The 20,312-nt window shown below is 40.0% G+C and overlaps 1 protein-coding gene across 3 annotated transcripts in view; it reads left to right on the forward strand.

Annotated features, from left to right (window-relative positions):
* RNF216 (ring finger protein 216) overlaps positions 1 to 20,312 on the forward strand; it is a 171,920-nt gene that overhangs the window by 38,104 nt on the left and 113,504 nt on the right. For 2 of the 3 annotated variants that reach the window (XM_079945729.1, XM_079945730.1), the window contains exons 4-7: positions 1,427 to 2,284; positions 3,245 to 3,321; positions 12,172 to 12,274; positions 14,106 to 14,270. In XM_079945729.1, the coding sequence (XP_079801855.1) occupies positions 1,427 to 2,284; positions 3,245 to 3,321; positions 12,172 to 12,274; positions 14,106 to 14,270 (1,203 nt within the window). The remainder of the gene's footprint in view (positions 1 to 1,426; positions 2,285 to 3,244; positions 3,322 to 12,171; positions 12,275 to 14,105; positions 14,271 to 20,312) is intronic. The other variant, XM_079945731.1, reaches the window with a different exon arrangement.

A 20,312-nucleotide genomic window follows, 5' to 3' on the forward strand; every position in this document is an offset into this window, starting at 1 on the left:
TTTGTCTCATTCTCCTCTCTGGATTGGGGTAATTTCAGAGAAGAGAAGGATCAGAGGCATCTTTATTCTGCTACCTTAAAATTGGGCATTCTACTTTTTTTTTTTTTTTTTTTTTTTGCGGTACACGGGCCTCTCACTGTTGTGGCCTCTCCCGTTGCGGAGCACAGGCTCCGGACACACAGGCTCCGCGGCCATGGCTCACGGGCCCAGCCACTCTGCGGCATGTGGGATCTTCCAGGACCGGGGCACGAGCCCGCGTACCCTGCATCGGCAGGCGGACTCTCAACCACTGCGCCACCAGGGAAGCCCAGGGCATTCCACTTTTTACATTTATAAATAACATATGATTGTTTTCTCTATAGAAATTGAAACAATACAGATAAAACTGAAGTCTGTCTTCACTAGCCCCTTCTGCCCCAGAGGTTTCCCAGAGGAACTGTTGTCACTAGTTTGGCATGTATCCTTCCATATCTTTTTCTTTGAATTCATATGTATTCGCGTGTGCGCGTGTGTGTGTGTGTGTGTGTGTGTGTGTATGCTTTTAGAAATGGTATGTTTTATGTCTGTATTTTGATTTTTTTTAAGAATAGAATCAGTCTGTGTATGTATTGTTTTGTAACTTTTCTTCACGTAGTAACGTTTATTGGTGATGTTTCCATTTCATTACATATAGAGCTACCTCTTGGAGGGGTGGAGAGTTGGAGAGTATTTTGTAGAGCAGATAAATAATAGTTTACTTAACTATTCGCTTAGGAACAAACTTCAGAATGTCTCCAGTGTTTTTCGTTTTATGTTGCAAGCAGTGTGGCAGTGAATATGCTTCCTTTGGACACATAAGGGTTTATAGAATAGATACTGAAAAACGATAGTGACAAATCATAAGGATATACATTTTTTAAAAAATAAGTAATACCAAATTGCTTTCCTAAATTCACAAGCAATGAATGATAGTATGAGAGTTTTCCCACATCTGTACCAATGCTAACTAAAAAGTTGTCTAACTAAAAATTGTTTGCCAGTCTTGGGGGGGGGGTACCTTGTTTTAATTTGCATTTTGCTGCATTACTAATGAGATTTAGCTGCTTTTCGTGTGTCTGTTGAACGTTTCTCATTCCTCTACTGTGTTGTCATTCTTTCATTATTTTCTGTACTATGCAGTTATTTTTGTTTTACTGGTCTCAGGTGAAATTATAATTCAAACTATAAGTCATGCTTCAATCAATGAATGGCTGCTTTGATTCTTACAGTTACTATAGTGTGACCAAATTTCAATGTTAAGATAAATGTGAAGAATAGGTCTCATGGCGGAGGGTGTTTTTGTTTTTGTTTCTTTCCTGTCCAACCTCAGAAGCTCAATATAAGTACATAGGGAGGTATAGACACAGGAAAAAAATTGAATTATTATTAAAATTTCATTTTTTCTTAGACAAATAAACCTCAGACATCACGACCCAATCTCATCAAACCAGCTGCCCAGTGGCAAGATCTCAAAAGATTGGGAGAAGAAAGGCCTAAAAAGTCTAGAGCAGCCTTTGAATCAGATAAGAACCGCTTTTTTTCTGTGTGTAACAGCTCGTTGTTTGGTTCTGGGGCACAGGATGATTCTGAGGATAACTACGGTGAATTTCTAGATCTTGGGCCTCCTGGAGTTTCTGAATTCATTAAGCCAAGTGGACAAACAGAAAGAGAACCCAAGCCTGGACCAAGTCATAACCAAGCAACAAATGACATTGTCAACCACAGAGCAGAGCAGAAAATCATTATCTTGAAAGAAGGTAGCCTTCTTTTTCCAGAAAGTGATCCTTTGGACACTCAGAACCAGTCATCTGAAGACTCAGAGACAGAGCTTTTATCAAACCTCGGAGAATCAACTGATATCCTAGATGACCAGGCCATCGAAGAAGACTGCTGGTTAGACCATCCTTACTTCCAGTCTCTGAACCAACAGCCCCGTGAGATAACAAACCAGGTTGTGCCTCAGGAGCGGCAGCCTGAAGTAGAACTGGGCCCACTGTTGTATCAGCATGAAGCCTCAGGGTCAGCTTTTCCAAGACCAGCTTTTCCAAGATCAGAACCCCAGCAGGATGGGATTCCAGGCCCTTCTTCTCCTCAGCCTGCCCATCCTCTGGAAGAGCTTGAAGACCAACAGTTAGCAATAGATGATGAAGAGCCAGGTCCAGCCTTTCCACTGCAAGGATCTCAGGAGCCCAATTTGGAAAACCTTTGGAGGCAAGAAGCTCCTGACGTAGACCAAGAACTCATTGCACTGTTAGTGAAAGAAACAGTAAGTTTTATTTTGATATGTAAATAATTATACACACTAAGTATACTGAGTTTCCTTTTATTGCAAAAGTATTATTTGTGCGTGGGGACTTCATTTTCTGAATTTCCTAGATTTGTAGACTAGAAGGAGAGAAACTGAAGATTTGAAAATTGAATCAGGATTCCTGAATGTATGCTTAAACCCTCAGCAAGCCCTCTGGGATTCTAGCTGCAGATCATGGTTGCCCTCATGCTGTCATATGAGCAGTCTGCGCAGTTTTTAAAAAGGAATTGAGTTAACTCCAAATTCAAACCCTTAAAGCAGGTTTATAAGATTACCTAGAGCTACACTGTCCAATACAGTAGCTTCATTTGGCTGTTTAAATTTAAATGTCTTACAATTAAATAAAATTTAAATTTCATTTCTGGTGGCACCAGTCATATTTTAAGTGCTCAGTAGCCACATAGGGCTGAACAGCTACCGTGTTGGAAAGCACAGAATAGAACATTTCCACCTTTGTACCAAGTTCTGTTAGATAGCACTGACCTAGAAAGTCATGCAGGGCTCTGTGGGCTGCTCTTTGCCTTGGAACAGTCTTTTAACCCTTCTTCCCCCAGGTTTTTTCATCTGGTCTACTAGATTGTGTGCTTCTGAGGGTATACACTAGAAAGTGTTTTATTTGTCTTTAGACTTCCTTTGCTTGGGCAGAGATGTTCAATATTTATTGGAAGACTATAGAATAGACATGCAGAATGGGGGCAGAGGACCAGGTGATCTCTGCGTACCTTTCTAAATTCCATATTCTGTGTAGACAGATAAATCTGGGCACCTTGTGTGAAGGTTTAAGCCAGACACAAAACTGCTTTACAGTCCTTTTCTAGTCTTTAGTCATTTTATGTACTTTTTGCCATCTGGTTTTTATTGCAATTTGAAACCATACCAGGGGATGAAATATAAATAATGTTTTTTATTCCCTTCTAGGAAGTAAGATTTCCAGATGTAGCACATGGGTATATTGAGGAAATAATTCATTTGAAAAATTACTATGATTTGAATGTGTAAGTATACCACCACGCTTTTTTTCTTTCTTCTTTTTTATTGTGGTAAAATATACATAACACAAGACATTTTAACCATTTGTGCGTGTACAGTTCAGTGGCATTAAGTATATTTACATTTTTGCACAACCATCACCACCATCCATCTCCAGAACTTCTTCATCTTCTCGAACTGAACCTGTGCCCACTCCCTCTCCCAAGTGCATGCCAACCACTGTTCTACTTTCTGTCTCTATGAATTTGGCTCCTCTAGAGACCTCATGTAAGTGGAGTCACACAATATTTGTCCTTTTTCGGCTGCCTTACTTCAGTTAGCGTTATGTCTTTTTGAATCATCCTATTAGAATAGTTTTAATTTTAGTCGTATACAGACTGTTTTCTGGATCTTGTATAGAATCATGCATGGTTATAGAATTAAGATGTTTAGTTAATTCTTAGCATTGATACTACCCATATTTTGGTCAGGATGTTAAAGATATATTCTTCCCTATATTTGTAACAAAGTATTCTGTAGCCACTCTGCCTATATGGAGAAAGGTATGGAAGTGTCTTCTTTAATTTTCATTATAAAGTTGATAAGTATGTTTTTTTGGGGGGTTTTTTTGCGTTACGCGGGCCTCTCACTGCTGTGGCCCCTCCCGTTGTGGAGCACAGGCTCCGGACGCGCAGGCCCAGCGGCCATGGCTCACGGGGCCCAGCCGCTCCGTGGCATGTGGGATCCTTGGCCATGTGGGATCCATGGCCATGTGGGATCCATGGCCATGGCTGCTGGGCCTGCGCGTCCGGAGCCTGTGCTCCGCAACGGGAGGGGCCACAGCAGTGAGAGGCCCGCATACCGCAAAACAAAAAAAATAATAATAAATAAAAGTGTCCCAAAGAATACAAAATGAAAAATAAGTCTCTTTCCTCTTATACTCTTTCACCTCCTTCTAGTATGCAGAGGTGGAACAGTTGTAAATTTGTAAAGAGCAGTAGGTATTGAACTTGATCAAATTTTCGGCTAATTAATACAGATTATTTTAATTAAAGGTGGATACTAAACCTCTGTCCTCAAAGATTATATTCTGTACCGTAGAACTCAGCAAGGGTGCAAGTGGGAGCTGGCTGCCTTAACCAAGAAGGAAGGGCCCTCTGTCTGAGGTTAGCAGCCCAGAGGAGGTACTTTTTTCTAATTCATACAAAGGCACTGTGGTGCCATTGGCAGCCCTATCTCTCCCCCTCTGTCCAGAGGCAGGCACTGTTACCAGTTTTTTAAACCAAGATGGAATCAAGGTTTCAAATGTATTTGTTTATCTTTTTAGCTTTTTAATTTAGAACAGTCCACCACTTACTTTTTTTATAATGTTACTGATTTTTTTCCCCCTGTAATTTTTGAACATAAAAAGTTGAAAGAACACCCTGTATCCACCACCTAGGTTATTATCTGGCATTCTGCTGTAAGGAAGATTTTGCCTTTTATTTCTTGCGTGCTTTTTTTTTTTTTTAATTTATTTATTTATTTATTTTTGGCTGAGTTGGGTCTTCGTTGCTGCACGCGGGCTTTCTCTGGCTGATGTGAGCAAGGGCTGCTCTTCGTTGCGGTGCGTGGGCTTCTCATTGCGGTGGCTTCTGTTACTGCAGAGCACGGGCTCTAGGTGTGCAGGCTTCAGTAGTTGAGGCTCTCGGGCTCTAGAGAACAGGCTCAGTAGTTGTGGCGCACGGGTTTAGTTGCTCCACAGCATGTGGGATCTTCCCGGACCAGGGCTCGAACCCGTGTGCCCTGCATTGGCAGGCGGATTCTTAACCACTGCGCCACCAGGGAAGCCCTGTGCTCTTTTTTAAATCTCTGTAGACATAAAGGTTTGTATAAGTGGTGCTTTATAATTTTTTTCTTTTTGAAACTGAATTATCCTAAATTTGACCAGTAGGAGCTTCTTAAGATGCACCTGTGTCTTTTTAGCATGACTCCATTAGTCTTTGAGCACATCCTGGCTTTCTAATAGGCTAAGTTACCCCAGGCTTACCTTGAACTTCTCTGCCGAAAACCTGGAATCTGTCATTTCCCCCAAGAAATCCAGGTTTCTTAGAATGAGGATTGTTATTTATAAACTAACATCTTGGGGCTAAACTTGCTCATCATACCTACTAGCCTGTCATTACTTCTAGGACCTTTTTAAGGGACAAACCAAGAAAATAAGTTTTTTTTAAAATCATGAATTTATATTCAAAATTTCCCATTCAAATTTAAAATTAAAATTTTTTTCTCAATCTTTCTGAATTTTATGTTTATGTGTTTTTTTCTTCCACTAAAAACGTAATTTCTAATAACATTAATATATTTATTTTCTTTATCCTAAAATATACATAAAATAATTTTAACATTGTAGTACCGATGTTACTAGTACTAATACCTCTACTGAGTGAAGTAAACAATGTTTTGTAGTTATTTTTGCACTTAAGTATATTTCACTAAGGCAATACAGTTAGAATATAGACTGTGCTGGGCTGTAGATTGATGATTTTGGTCAGGTCTGGAAATTTTGTAGCCACTTTCTCATTAAATAATTCTTCTGCCCTGTTCTCTTTTTCCCCCTTTCTGTAACACTTTTCTTCTAACCCTTGTCCATGATGGCTCTTAACATCATCTCTTTGTTTCTGAGATGCATTCCAGATGATTTTTCAGATCTAACCTCCAGCTCACCAATTGTCTTTTCAGTGGGGTATAATCTGCTAGTAAGTCCATCTGTTATGTTTTTAATTTCAGTTTCTATATGTTTTTCATTTCTAGTATTTTTATTCTTTAATTCTTCAGGCCATTCTAATAGTGTTTTATTTTTTGTTTGTATTTTTAATCACTTTAGGTCTTTAAAAACAATAAACATAACTTCTTTGTGTTCTGGGTGTGATCATTCTGACACATGAAGTTCTTGTGAATCTCATTCTGTTGTTTCTCCTGGCCTCATGGTGTCCTGTTTCCTTGCGTTATCTTGTAGATTTTGACTGTGAGCGCATTACTTGAGGTCTTGATAGAAACGGTTCCTTCAGGGAGGATTTGCTTTAACTTCTGTCATGTTCCTCAGGGCAATGTCAGTCTAATACTACTTTAGGTTGTTGTCTGGAAGTTTTATCTTACCTGGGTAGTAAGACTTTAGTCCTGGATGAGGACTGGGTAATCACAAATTCTCAGGAGGAGTTCTGTTTTCCCATCCGTCCACTCAGCATCAGTGTTAAGGCATGCTTTTCCATGTGGTCTCTGAGCTTTGTCTCTTATCCTGTGTGCCCCGTGAAAACTAAGGGCTCACGTTTATTAGGATCAACAAATGCCCTCAGGAAAACTAGCTTCTGTGTTTAGCTTATTTCTCAGGGGTGTCAGTTTCACTTAGATTTGGACTCCTGAAAACGCCTTACTAACTTAAACATTTTGGTGTACTTTAAAAGTTTTATTTTAATATTTCATTCAGCAGTTTTCAATTGGAGACTGCCTGGGTACTTAATTGGTACTTAATCTTCCATACTGCTGGAAGGGGAAGCCATTTTGTTATTTTACACGCCATTCATTCTTCTCAAGCCTTTCCTCCATATTCTGGATTGTGTATAACTTAATTTTTTTATTTTTGAACTATAATACACATACAGAAAAATGCACAAAATAAAGATGCACAGCTTAATAAATTATTACAAATAAAACATTCATGTAACCACCACCCAGCAATCTTCAAAAAATAGAGCATTGCTGCCATCTTTGAATGCTGTATGAAGATATCATGTAGTCTGTATTCTCTCGTGACTGGCTTCTTTCAACATTATGTTTGTGAGATTCTTTCATGCTGTGTATAACTATAGTTCATGCATTTTCGTTGCTAAGTAGTATTCCACTTGTATGAAAATGCTGTAATTAAATTTTTCCCTCTACTTTTTTTTTTTTTTTTTGCGGTACGCGGGCCTCTCACTGTTGTGGCCTCTCCCGTTGCAGAGCACAGGCTCCGGACGCGCAGGCTCAGCGGCCATGGCTCACGGGGCCCAGCCGCTCCACGGCGTGTGGGATCTTCCCAGACCGGGGCACGAACCCGTGTCCCCTGCATCGGCAGGCGGACTCTCAACCACTGCACCACCAGGGAAGCCCCTCCCTCTACTTTTGATGGACATTTGGGTTGTTGTCACTTTTTAGCTATCGCAGATAATGCAGCTATGAGCATACTTGTACATGCCTCCCAAGCCCCTAGTCTTAACCAGACTTGGCCTTCTTTTTTTTTTTTCTGGCGGTACACGGGCCTCTCACTGTTGTGGCCTCTCCCGTTGCGGAGCACAGGCTTCGTATGCGCAGGCTCAGCGGCCATGCCTCACGGGCCCAGCCGCTCCACGACATGCGGGATCTTCCTGGACTGGGGCCCAAACCCGTGTTCCCTGCATCAGCAGGCGGACTCTCAACCACTGCGCCACCAGGGAAGCCCAGACTTGGCCTTCTTTACCACCCTGTTGGCTAGTGATACCTTCAAGTAGAAATTTTTTAATTTTGTTTTTTAATTTTGGTCTTGTTTCTCATCTTTGGGAGTATTGGTCTGCCATTACTAGAAGTGAAGGTGCTGTTTTATTCTAAGGTTTTAAAATATTTTCTTTTTGAGTATGTAAACAACATGATGGCAACTGCATTATTTTTAATTAATAAACTTTAATTTTGAAATAGTTTTAAATTCATAGCAAAATTGAGCAGAAGTAGCTACATTTTTACAATGAAAAATATCTCCTAGACTTCCACTCAACTAAAAAACAACTGATTGATTGATTGATTGATTTTTGGCTGCGTTGGGTCTTCGTTGCCACACGCGGGCTTTCCCTAGTTGTGGTGAGTGGGGGCTGCTCTTCCTTGCGGTGTGCGGGCTTCTCATTGTGGTGGCTTCTCTTGTTGTGGAGCATGGGCTCTAGGTGTGTGGGCTTCAGTAGTTGTGGCACACAGTCTCAGTATTTGTGGCTCGAGGACTCTAGAGCGCAGGCTCAGTAGTTGTGGCACACGGGCTTAGTTGCTCTGCAGCATGTGACATCTTCCCAGACCAGGTCTCAAACTCGTGTCCCCTGCATTGGCAGGTGGATTCTTAACCACTGCACCACCAGGGAAGTCCAAACTGATTTTTTTTAACGTACCTTTTTAGTTCTTGGAATGAAAACCTAATTTTTTTTGGAGGGTAAATACAATTTTGGATATCTTTTTCATGAAATAGTGTTATGTAAAAAAATATTTTTTATGGTGTTATTAGTGATTACCTTTAATAAAAATTATTCTATTGAATTTTCCTCTTTGTTAAATATTTTTCCTGTACATAGTTTCACTAGTGTTCTGATAAACATTCTGCATTATTCCATGTAGTACTTTTCCTTGTTTTTGTTATACACGGTATGCTGAAACCCTAAAAGTTAAGATTTGGGATCAGGGATTATAAACAGATTCATGATCCTTGAAACATATTTCCAAAGAGCTTTCCAGGGAATTCCCTGGCAGTCCAGTGGTTAGGCCTCTGCGCTTTCACTGCGGAGGGCCTGGGTTCAATCCCTGGTTGGGGAACTAAGATCCCACAAGCCAAGTAGCGCAGCAAAAACAAACTAACAAATAGCCTTCCTGTGGAGTTGTGCCAGTTTATGTTGCTGTTAGAGATGTATATGAATTGGTTTAATCATTCCTCAACAATATAGAGTAGTCTTATTTTAACGAGGCATAAAGTAAGTAATATTTTAGTTGCGTTTCTTTGGTAATTAGCTATGTACCATTTTTCATGTATTTGTTTACTAATTGTATTTCCCTCCTATGTAAATTGTTTACTCCTTCTCTTGTATCATTGAATTCCTTTTTTTGTTAATATTTTCCTGATTATGAAGCATAATGTTCGTTCATTTTAGAAACTATAAATGTATATACCTAGCACATTTAGTTACAGAATACTGATTTGAATAGGATACCAAGTAGAATTTTAAATAACTTATAGTAAATATTAAAGTAATCTTTTAGAAATTTAGTATACTATAATGTTTCCCTCTCATTCTGTGGATGAATATATTATTTTTTAAGTATCTGCAAAATTAGTCTTCAATGTAATATCGGTAAAGTGTGATCAAATTGACAGATTCTGTGACAATTCTGTTCTCCTACCTCCTGAGTCTCATACATGTCATTTTTTCTAGGGGCTTACTGACTCTGTGCCGTTTGCATCACTGAAAAGCAAATATTCATCCTTAAACATAAATTCTTGTGAATTCCAAAGGAAAGGGAATGTTCAATAATGGTATTGAATCTTTTGAAACTTACAGTATGATTTTCCTGACACTGCTTTCCTTTCGTCCCTGGGCTGTTGAGACTAAGTTGTTAATTCTCAAAACTAAGTTGAATGTTGTAATGTAGGGCCGAAAGGAGGCCCAAAGCAGAGTTGAGCAAGCTGGTATTTTGTGGGGCTGACTCTCAGTCACTTTGTGTGCAGTCTTTAAGTCACCTTTAGATGTAACCAGCTGGTCATTTTAGCAGGAGGGGCCTGTTCACCAGAGAACCTGCTGTGATGGTAACCTACTCTTTGACGCTTTAACTAAGACTTTTCACTCACATGTGATGCAACTTAAGTTGGATCGAGGCAGCAAACAACTATTAAAGAATAAAAGCTTGGAATATTAGCTTGGCTTATTTAGTGGGAGTGCTTTCTCGAAACCCTGTAGCTTGTCAGGTCAGATCAAGCATGAAATAATATCAGTAGGTGGGCAGATTTGAGTTCTGACAAGCATTTCGATATGTGAAGTTTTTAATAGTGTTGAAAATATAAAATGAATTGCTAAGAGAAGAACCTCTAAAATGCGGCCGGGGGTTGGGGGGTGATTCAGAAATTATACCTACTGTTCTATAGCATGTACTTTAGGAAGTGCATAAAAATAGAACATTTTAAAGGATGAGATTTTAAAAACTAGAAACAAGTTTTACTACTTTCTTCCAACACCCTAGCAGATCATCTTCCATGCGTCCCACTTAGGAGACCTCTGGCTTCACTCATGCATGGCTATTCTATTAAAAAAGATTCTTTATATTTGACCTTTTTATCTTTCCCCAAATTCCTGGTTTTGGGGCAGTTTGTTGGCCTGTGGTAGCCACACTTATCAGAACGTTACAAACAGGTAAGATTGGAATGGAGGAGCTATTCCACATCTGGTTTGTAGTATGTCCAGTTGTGCATGTTAAAGGGGTTGTTTGGAACTTCATGCCTTTCTCCACAAATACTGGGTTCTTAACAGTGAATGATTCTCAGCTTAGCCTTCAGAGATCTGTATAACCTGTGGTGCTCATCAGTTTGTACTGGAACAAAGAGTCACCATCAGTGACAATGCTTTTAATGGGAAATGTGCTCAGAATTCTTGACTAGGGGTGTCTCCCCTTGCTACTACTGTAATATGGGAAAGGGGTTTTTCCCTCTCCAGGCCTCTGGCATTATGTTTCAGAGACTGGGCGTGGTGATAGGAAGAGGAGAGCTTAACAGTAAGAAGCATGGGACTCCTGGTAGTGATGATGAAGAAAAAGGTGTTGAGATGTGCTGACCGGTCCTGGAGTAGGAGGAAGAGGGGGCTTTGCAGTTGGGCTTTGTATTCCGGCCAGTGCTGAGGGCCCTGAGGGGGATTGCAAAAGAAGCATGCCTTCCTAGTTTTTAGTCCCCACACACTGGCCCTTGGTGAGAAGAGGAGCTGGAGGTGAACACCTTTTCTCTGTCTTCTTCCTGCTAGACCTGTCTTAATTAGAGGCTGCGCTCCTGACACTGGACAGGAGAGACCTGGGGAGAAGGGAGTTGAGTGAGAATCATGGTGGGGCACCTTCGAGGCAGTGGAGTCATCTTCAGAATCTGCAGGAGCAAGGGAAGGAAGGTAGAGGAGAGGGGAAGCCCCGGTTGCCCTGTAACTGGGAAGCTTTCTTGCTACTGAAGTGGCTCGTGCTGCATACCACCAGGCTGTACTTGTCTGTGTGGAATCATCCCAGGAGTACAGTTCGTTGCTTCTTTGGTTGTTAGGGTGAAAGGCCTTCTTAGTTAACATTTGTAAATCTGGGTGGTGATACATCTCTCATGTTATCTTATTCTCTATATCCTTACTTTTGAAGGATTTCATAGTAGTGATGAAAAGACAGGGTTGTTAGTTTGGTATGAAGAGAGTCTGTTCTTAAGCAAACATGGTCTGTTCCTTCAGCCTTACAGTAAACTGAGCATCCCTCAGATTGTCATGGGGATTTATTACCGTAGGGTTAAAAGAAGTATTAATGAATTAGTAGAAGGTCTTTTATGTTCCATTTATTAACTCTTAGAAAACTTTTTTTTTTTTTTGCTGCGCGCGGGCCTCTCACTGTTGTGGCCTCTCCCATTGCGGAGCACAGGCTCTGGACACGCAGGCTCAGCGGCCATGGCTCACGGGCCCAGCTGCTCCGCGGCATGTGGGATCTTCCCGGACCGGGGCACGAACCCGTGTCCCCTGCATCAGCAGGCGGACTCTCAACCACTGCGCCACCAGGGAAGCCCAGAAAACTATTTTTAATTGTGAATGTAAATACAAACTTTTCTCCATACAGTTCAACCAGTAAGAATTTCAGTGACTTCATTATATTGATACCCAACTAATAGAAAAACTTCGGAGTTTATATTTCAGTATGTATATTACTTTTTAAATTAGCAAGTAAAAATAGAGATTCAGTGTAACTGTCTTTTGTCTATTTGTTTTGTTTTTCTGATCTGCAAACATTTTAATTCCCTGATAGGTCAATTATAATGTGTGTCTAGAAACTTTATTTTCACACATTACATTTGAATCAATGGGCAGGTGTGGGATTGGGAAGCACTATGAAAGTAACATCATTTATTTTTGCAGACTTTGTAATTTTCTTCTGGAAAATCCAGATTATCCAAAGAGAGAAGATAGAGTCCTTATCAATCCCAATAGCAGCCTGCTTGCCAGCCAAGATGAGATAAAGGCAAGTTGTGCTCTTGTTTTGCAGTGTCTACTTGGAAATGCTCTGCTCTTTTCATCATTTTTAAGGGAATAAACTGCTTTGTCAAGACACATTTTTTAAGACAATCCAGGAAAAGAGGATTTCAGAATATATATTTTAGTGGGATTTCTCCATCTGAGTCACTTTGAATTATGTATTTGACTTCTTTCATTGTAACTCTATCTTCCCTTCCCCACAAAGAATTAAACAAATCCTCCATATCTTTAATTCTACAAAGGAAGTTCCTGAGATAAACAAGAATTGGACCGGATTATTTGTATCATTTTAGGTTTTTTTTTTAACATTTTATTATGAAATTTTCAAACATACAGTAAAGTTAGAAGGCTTTTCCATTGATTACCTATATATCCACCAGCAGGACTATTAAAAGTTAACATTTTACTATGTCCATTTTGTCACATGTCCATCCCTGTGTCCATCAGCACATTCCTTTCATATTTTATTTCATTATAATGCACTTCAAAGTAAATTGCAAAAACATCAATACACTGCCCCGTAAATACTTTAGCATGCAGATTATTGCCTAGAGTTTAATGTCTGTTTACAGTTTTTCTTTTTGTATAAGATTTATATACAGTACATACACCTGTGTAACCAAATCCTGTATCAAGATATAAAGTTTGGTTTTTAGAAATCTTAATCATTGTCTTCATTTGTGATCCAGACTAGCATTTAGTGTGTTAAGCTGTTGAAGGAAAGTATAGTTCAGAACTGCTTCACTGGGATCTGTTGTACCATCCTTCTACTTACCACAAATTCTTTTTGACTCTTTCTTTTATGTATGGGTATTACTCATTTTATTGCTCTTTACTTTTGTGCTTTTCAGATGTTACAATTTTTTTTACAAATTGAAGGTTTGTGGCAATCCTGCCTTGAGCAAATCTGTTGGTGCCATTTTTCCAACAGCATTTGTTCACCTCGTGTCTCTATGTCACATTTTGGTAATTCTCACAAGATTTCTGACTTTATTACTGCATTTTTCATGGTGATCTGTGATCAGTGACCTTTGGTGTTACTGTTGCAAAAAGATTGACTTGCTGAAAGCTCAGATGATGGTTAACATTTTTTAGCAGTAAATTTTTTTTTTTTTTTTTGTGGTACGCGGGCCTCTCACTGTTGTGGCCTCTCCCGTTGCGGAGCGCAGGCTCAGCGGCCATGGCTCACGGGCCCAGCCGCTCCGCGGCATGTGGGATCTTCCCGGACCGGGACACGAACCCACATCCCCTGCATCGGCAGGCGGACTGTCTGCCACTGCGCCACCAGGGAAGCCCAGCAATAAATTATTAATTGCAGCATGTACTTTTTTTTTGTACATATGCTGTTGCACAGTTACTAGACTACAGTATGGTGTAAACATAACTTTAACTTTTCTTTGCATTGGGAAACCAAAATATTTGTGTGACTCGTTTTATTGTGATACTAACTTTATTGCAGTGGTCTTGAAACAAACCCGCAGTTTCCCTGAAGTATGCCTGTATTTTGTAGCTGGAAAAAAATTCATTTTTCTAAACATTTTGTGAAAAGAAAATGGCTAAAAAATTGGGTTCAAATCCCCAGCTATACTTTTTCATAGTTCCAACTAGTAAAACTAGTCTTCAGACTCCAGACAGACTGTTTAACCTCTCTGAACTATCATTTCTTCATCTCTATTCAGGGTTGGTATCCTCCTTTAGAGTAATTATGAGTACAAGTCAGATTATTCTATTCTGTAGTAAATAATTCTTCAAATGATTTCCCCCTCGTAGGAAATGCACCGTCTGGCCTCTAATGTTGTGCCTCTCTCTCATTTCAGTTGCCTAAAATAGACTTTTTTGACTATTCTAAATTGGCTCCTCTTGACCAGCGCTGCTTCATCCAAGCTGCTGACCTCCTGATGGCCGACTTCAAAATGCTCAGCAGTCAGGACATCAAGTGGGCCCTGCATGAGCTCAAAGGACACTATGCAATCACCCGAAAGGTGCTCTACTTGGTCTTCCTGCTGGGGTCACACCTTGACTAACTACTCCTTCCCATGATAACAGAATGAAGAGTTCAGCTTGTGGAAATTGGCATGGTTTATGATGGTAAAGAGCTAAGGAGTTTGTCAGGGCGAAGGTAAATAGACAAAGGTATTTGCTGATCAGGAAGAACTGAATGAAAAGAAATACATATTAGAAGCAGGGAGGTTCTGGTTTGACCATAAAGACGTGGAAGGTAATGAATTTTCCCATGGAATGCGGATGACTAGAGTGTAAAAGATGCATTTCAGTGCTATTCCTCCCTCATTTGCTTTCTGACTTGGAGCTGGCCACCACAATCCTCCCCCAGATGGCTCAGTTAGCAGTTACATGTAGAGTCTGTAAAGGGCCCAGGAACCCAGCTCTGCCCAGGGAGTGGTGGTTTGCCTCAGAAGCGAGTAGGCAGCTAACTGAAAGCTCTCGAGGTTTTGTTTTTTTCTTCTGGGCCCTAAATAAGGTTCCATGTAAGGGCCTCTGTTCCAGGGCTTGGAAGGGTGCTGGTCACTAGTGGGTAGCAGACGTGCTTCATTTAGTGAAGTCCATTGTACAGTGCCCGTTTCATGGCAGTCAGCCAGGATGGAAGAGTGAGCACCAGCAGGTCCTTGACTTGTTCCTCTTTCTCCTGCCTTTAAATCCATTTCTCCTGCTGAAGTTCTGGTGATTCTCAGCAGTGTGCTTTTCTTTCCAGAAGACAAGCAAATGTGGAGTTACTTTAACGGTTAAAATACCCACTGGGTCATAACCTGAAAGAAGGTGAACATCGGTGAATTTGCTGCGTGTAGGCCCCTTCCACCTTTAGACTGATAACATTTAGGCAGCTGGCAACAAACTCCTAATTGTAGGTTCATTTTAGGTAAAATTACTCTGAAGGGAACACAGAGATAGTGCCTTCTGTTTCTGAATCTCATTCCCCATGCTAAAGAGGGAATGTTTGTACTGTCATGTACAAACAGACAAACAGCTTCCCCCCCAAAATAACGACCTTGAGAAAGAAAGGGGCTCTTTCATCTTTAGGCCCTGCCTGGTGTCTTTACTGATGCTTTGGTGCCTCACACCTTTTCTGAGCTCCCAGGGAGCCTAGATGAGAAGTAAGAGGGCAGCAGCAGGAGACAACCCCTGTGGTCTGGGTGTGGGCTGGTCCTCATTGGTAACGTCCCTGCCGCCATCCTGAGATAAGTAAGAGTAACTGTACTCGCACATGCTTCTCCCCACTGAAGGCCTACTAGTTATATGGGTGGGAGGTTGTAGGGCTTTGTGGCTCAGTTCTTGTTCATACCTTCCTTATCCTTTTCCTTGTTTTTCTGACCCTTTATATTTTTATTGTGTCTGCTTGTTTTAGTGGGTAATTTAAAAATTTGCAGGATTTTGGAAAGAGGTGGGTTGGACTATTTGAATGAATGTAAGATGTTTAAGGAGAAATAATGTTTGACAGAAGCTAAAATCTGATGTGCTCAATCAGAAAGTCTCCCTGCTCTATGGACATGGTGCACAAGACTTCTGCCTTGTAGGAAGTTACACTCACGTGGACAGGGATGTAGAAAACACACCCGGAGATGCTTCCTAGTTTCAGCAATAGCATGTCTTCCCTGTGCCACTCCCCAAACATGATGATTGCTTTGGGAGGGTATGCTGACTGAAGACAAAGTCAATTCTCCGTGGATTTCTCTTTTTTTTACTTTTTACTATAAACATCAAACACATATAGAAGTAAAGATCATATTGTAAAAAACCCCTGCTTACTGTCACTCAGCTTCAGCAATTATCAGCTCCTGCCCAATCTTGTTGTATTGTATTTCCACCCCTACACACTTCTCCCTCCCAGACTGTTGTGAAGTAAATTCCAAGCTTCATTTCATTTTTTTCATCCATAGGTATTTCAGTATTTATCTTTAAAAGATAAATACAGAGACAAAATAATTTTTAAAACACAATCAAAATACCATTATCGCAGCTTAAAAATTAACATCATCAGATATCCAGTCAGCATTCAGATTTCTCTGAATATGTCAAAAATCTTTAGCTTGTTTGGTCATAGAGTTCCAAGTAAAATCTGTTTATTGCAGTTGATTGATAACTTCTTAAATCTCTTTTTAAAAATCTGTAAGCTCTCTCTCTTTCTTCCCCCTTTATTTTTCCTTACTGCCTATTTGTTGGGGAAAACTGGATTGTTTTATCTTACAGGTTTTCACAGTCTAGATTTTGCTAACTGCACCCCTGCATTGTAATTAAATGATTCCTCTCTCCCCTCAGTTTTGTATAAATTGATGGTTACATCTAGAATCTTGATCAAACTTAGGTTTGATTTTTTTTTCTCTCTCATGAATTTTAATTCTACTTCTGCCACTTTGGTGTGTGACTTTGAGCAAGTGTCTTAAACTTGCAGAGCTTCAGTTTTCTGTTAGTAAATAGTGGATGTCTTAGATGGGTAATGTGAGAATTAGATGAGATAATATATAGCAGGCCTATAACACAGTGCCTCACATATATCAAGTTTCAGTAACAAGTTCCCATCCCTTCACACTTCTCTCTGTGTGCTACAGAATAATTTTCAAACCATTTGACTTAACGGTTACTCAGTGCTATCTTCAGAGTTGGTCCTTAGTGTAGTACAAGAGCACAAGAGCCTTGCGTGGTTCGGCCTCCTTAGGTTTGCAGCGCTGAATTCATGCTAGAGAGGCCTGTGACCAGCAGGGCCCACTTTGGTTTGTTGCAAGCCTGTGGTATGGAGGCCCAGAGTGCAGGAAGACTCTACCCGCATGTGTGTGCACTTGTGGATATTTTAGCTCCACTCTTTTTATGGGTGTATCCTGTGGGTGAGCTTCTTGGAGACCCCAGTGCAGCTGCAGTAATGTTTCTTCTGGTTGTAAAGTTCTGTAGGGACAGAAATGCTGTCAGCACTAAGTGTTTTCAATGAATAACTTCTAAACTGGAGAGAACTGGTCATCCTTAAAATTCACAACAGGAACTACTTCTTAAAATGAATGTTTATTTTTATCAAACTAATTAATTTCCATAGTTTAAAAAAGCAGGGACTTCCCTGGCTGTCCAGTGATTAAAACTCTCTGCACTTCGACTGTAGTGGGTGCGGATTCAATCCCTGGTCAGGGAACTAAGATCCTGCATGCTGTGCAGCGCGGCCAAAAATTTTTTTTAAACAAATAAAATACAATAGTGGCAAAATGCTCATTTATAATTTTGTAAATGGCAGGCTGAAGCCCCCTTCTTCATCCTCTTCTATATGTTTTTTTTTTCTGGTATTTACCTCCACATTTATGAACATATTATTATGCTTGATTCATTTGTTATAGTTTACTCTTTATGGTAGATGGAGGTTCTAGATCTAACACACACTCATCTTTTAGATGCATACAGCTTTTTTTAAATCTGTTTTTAGAATTGTCATTATTATGACTATGGAAATGTTCACTGCTAGGGCAAGTAATGTACTATGATAACGTTTCCTTTTTTTGAATTTTGTATTTTTCATAGAGTTAAAAATCAGTTGCCTTGGTTTTTTCATTTGCTTTTTTTTGTTGTTTTGTTTTTTTGACTCTGGGTAAATCTTTCCACACCCAACAACTTGAAAGTTGTTCTTATTCTAGTTTTGCTTATTGTCTAACCTGTCAATTCTCATTTCTTTTTTTTTTCTTTTTTTCAATTAAAGTTTACTTGCTGTACAGTATTACATAAGTTACAGGTGTACAGTATAGTGATTCACAATTTTTAAAGGTTATACTCCATTTATAGTTATTATAAAATACTGGCTATATTCCCTGTGTTGTACAATATGTCCTTTTTAGTTTACTTTATACCTAATAGTTTGTACCTCTTAATTCCCCATCCCTATATTTCCCTTCTCTCCTTTCCTCTCCCCACTGGTAACCACTAGTTCTCTGTATATGTGAGTCTGTTTCTTTTTTGTTATATTCACTAGTTTGTTGTATTTTTTAGATTCTACATGTAAGTGATATCATGCAGTATTTGTCTTTCTCTGTCTGACTTATCTCACTTAGCATAATGCCCTCTAAGCCCATCCATGTTGTTGCATATGGCAACATTTCATTCTTTTTTATGGCTGAGTAGTATTCCATTGTATGTATATTCCACACCTTCTTTATCCATTCATCTGCTGGTAGACTCCAGTCTGTTCGGATTGTTCTTCATGCCTGCTGCATAGCTGTTATCTTGGGAATTCCCTTTGCCTTTTGACAAAGATTAATTTTCTGTATTCCAGATCCTGACAACTTTCTGTGTCTTCCTTTACACACTCATGTCATGCTTGACTGATGGTTCCACTGGATTGAAAATTATTTCCCCTCCTAATTCTTCTCAATAATTCTGCCCCAGATGAGACTACCTCTTTCAGGCAGTTTGTTGAATGCCTGCCATAGGTCACACATTGGGAATGTCACAGTAAATATAGAGGTTCCCTTCCTTCATGGAGCTTAATGCTAGTGGACAGGGCCATCTTTTTTAACCCACCCCTTGACTTCTCTTCTCTGAGGTGGTCGTTCTCAGGGTATTGACTACCCAGGCTTCCTAGATTTCTCCGTCTGTGTACTTGAATGGTCATCTCTGTCTCCATGCAGGTAACATATCCCTGTCTCTGGACCTGACCTTTCTACCAGGCTCCACAGAGGAGTCTCTGTCTACTTCTCAGCTTTTGCATCATCACATGACCATTGTTGTGTTTTTAGGTCATCCCTTAAAAGAAGTTTGGCTGTTGTCAGAGATGGCCCAAAAATCTTACCAGACTGTATCCTTGATTCTCAAAACGAATACTTTGAGTGGGTATTTGATTTGTGAGTGTGAGAAGGCTGGAGGGAAAAGTGCCAGAAACAACAAAAGGAACATTTTTAAGATTTTTTCTTCATTATCTGTTCTGTGTTCTTCCTGCTAGGTTTTTGGGGTACTTACTTTGTGGTAGTTACTGACTAGACCCTGAGGACACTGACATGCGTAGAATACAAATTAGCTTCTTTCCAAAGAGTTTTCAGTCTGTTTGAGGAGATTAAAGTTTAAAAAAAAGGCTAAAGCAATGTGATGAGTATTATAAAATAGAGTGAATAAAGGTGCATGAGGGCACTAGGAAAGAAATGAAGATGTCATTTGAACAAGGTCTTAAAGATGCTTTCACTAGAGGAATAATATGTGAAAGGCTAAAAGGTAAGAAAAAGTAACTGTGATGCCTTTTGGTTGTGTAGGTATGAATTATAACTAGCAGGTCTCGAAAGGAAGGAATTCTGATTCTCTAATTTTATTTGTCTACTGGACCGTTAGTCAGTAGGATAAGTAGGGAGTTACCTGGTGGTCTAGTGGCTAGGACTCGGTGCTTTCACTGCCGTGGCCCAGGTTCAGTGCCTGAGGTGAACTGAGATCCTGCAAGCTGAGAGGCACGACCAGAAAAAAACAAAAAAAGATAAGTAATAAATGTTAATATAACTATTAAGGTAAGATTTTGGAGGTGTCTTTAATTTTTAGGCAACATTTTGTTTTAAGGTACAGCTTCCTGACAAGTATGAGTTTGTGTTCATATATATGGATTTTTTTTCCTGCTAACTAGAAACAGTATTAAATGAGACCAAGGTAATGACCTCAGTTCTTGCAGTCAGGAGCCTCTATGTTTTTTGTTTGTTTGTTTAATATTTATTTATTTGGCTGCACCACGTCTTAGCTGTGGCATGTGGGATCTTTTAGTTGCAGCATGCAGGATCTAGTTCCTTGACCAGGGATTGAACCCAGGCCCCCTGCATTGGAAGCGTGGAGTCTTAACCACTGGACTGCCAGGGAAGTCCCAGAAGCCTCTGTGTTTTATGACAGTGTAGTGTGGTTGAAAACCCAGTAGACTACCTACCAGTTATGAGCTCTGAGTTCACATTCCAGTAATCAGTTGCTGATAAATGACATCTACCGTTTAATTACCTCATTTTTAAAATGCAGATAATAATAACTTATCCTGCCTCCTTTCCTGGGTTTTTGCACATAGCCCTGGTTCAAGGGTG

Source organism: Stenella coeruleoalba (genome assembly GCF_951394435.1).
Source record: "Stenella coeruleoalba genome assembly, chromosome: 15".
NCBI classification, from domain to species: domain Eukaryota; kingdom Metazoa; phylum Chordata; class Mammalia; order Artiodactyla; family Delphinidae; genus Stenella; species Stenella coeruleoalba.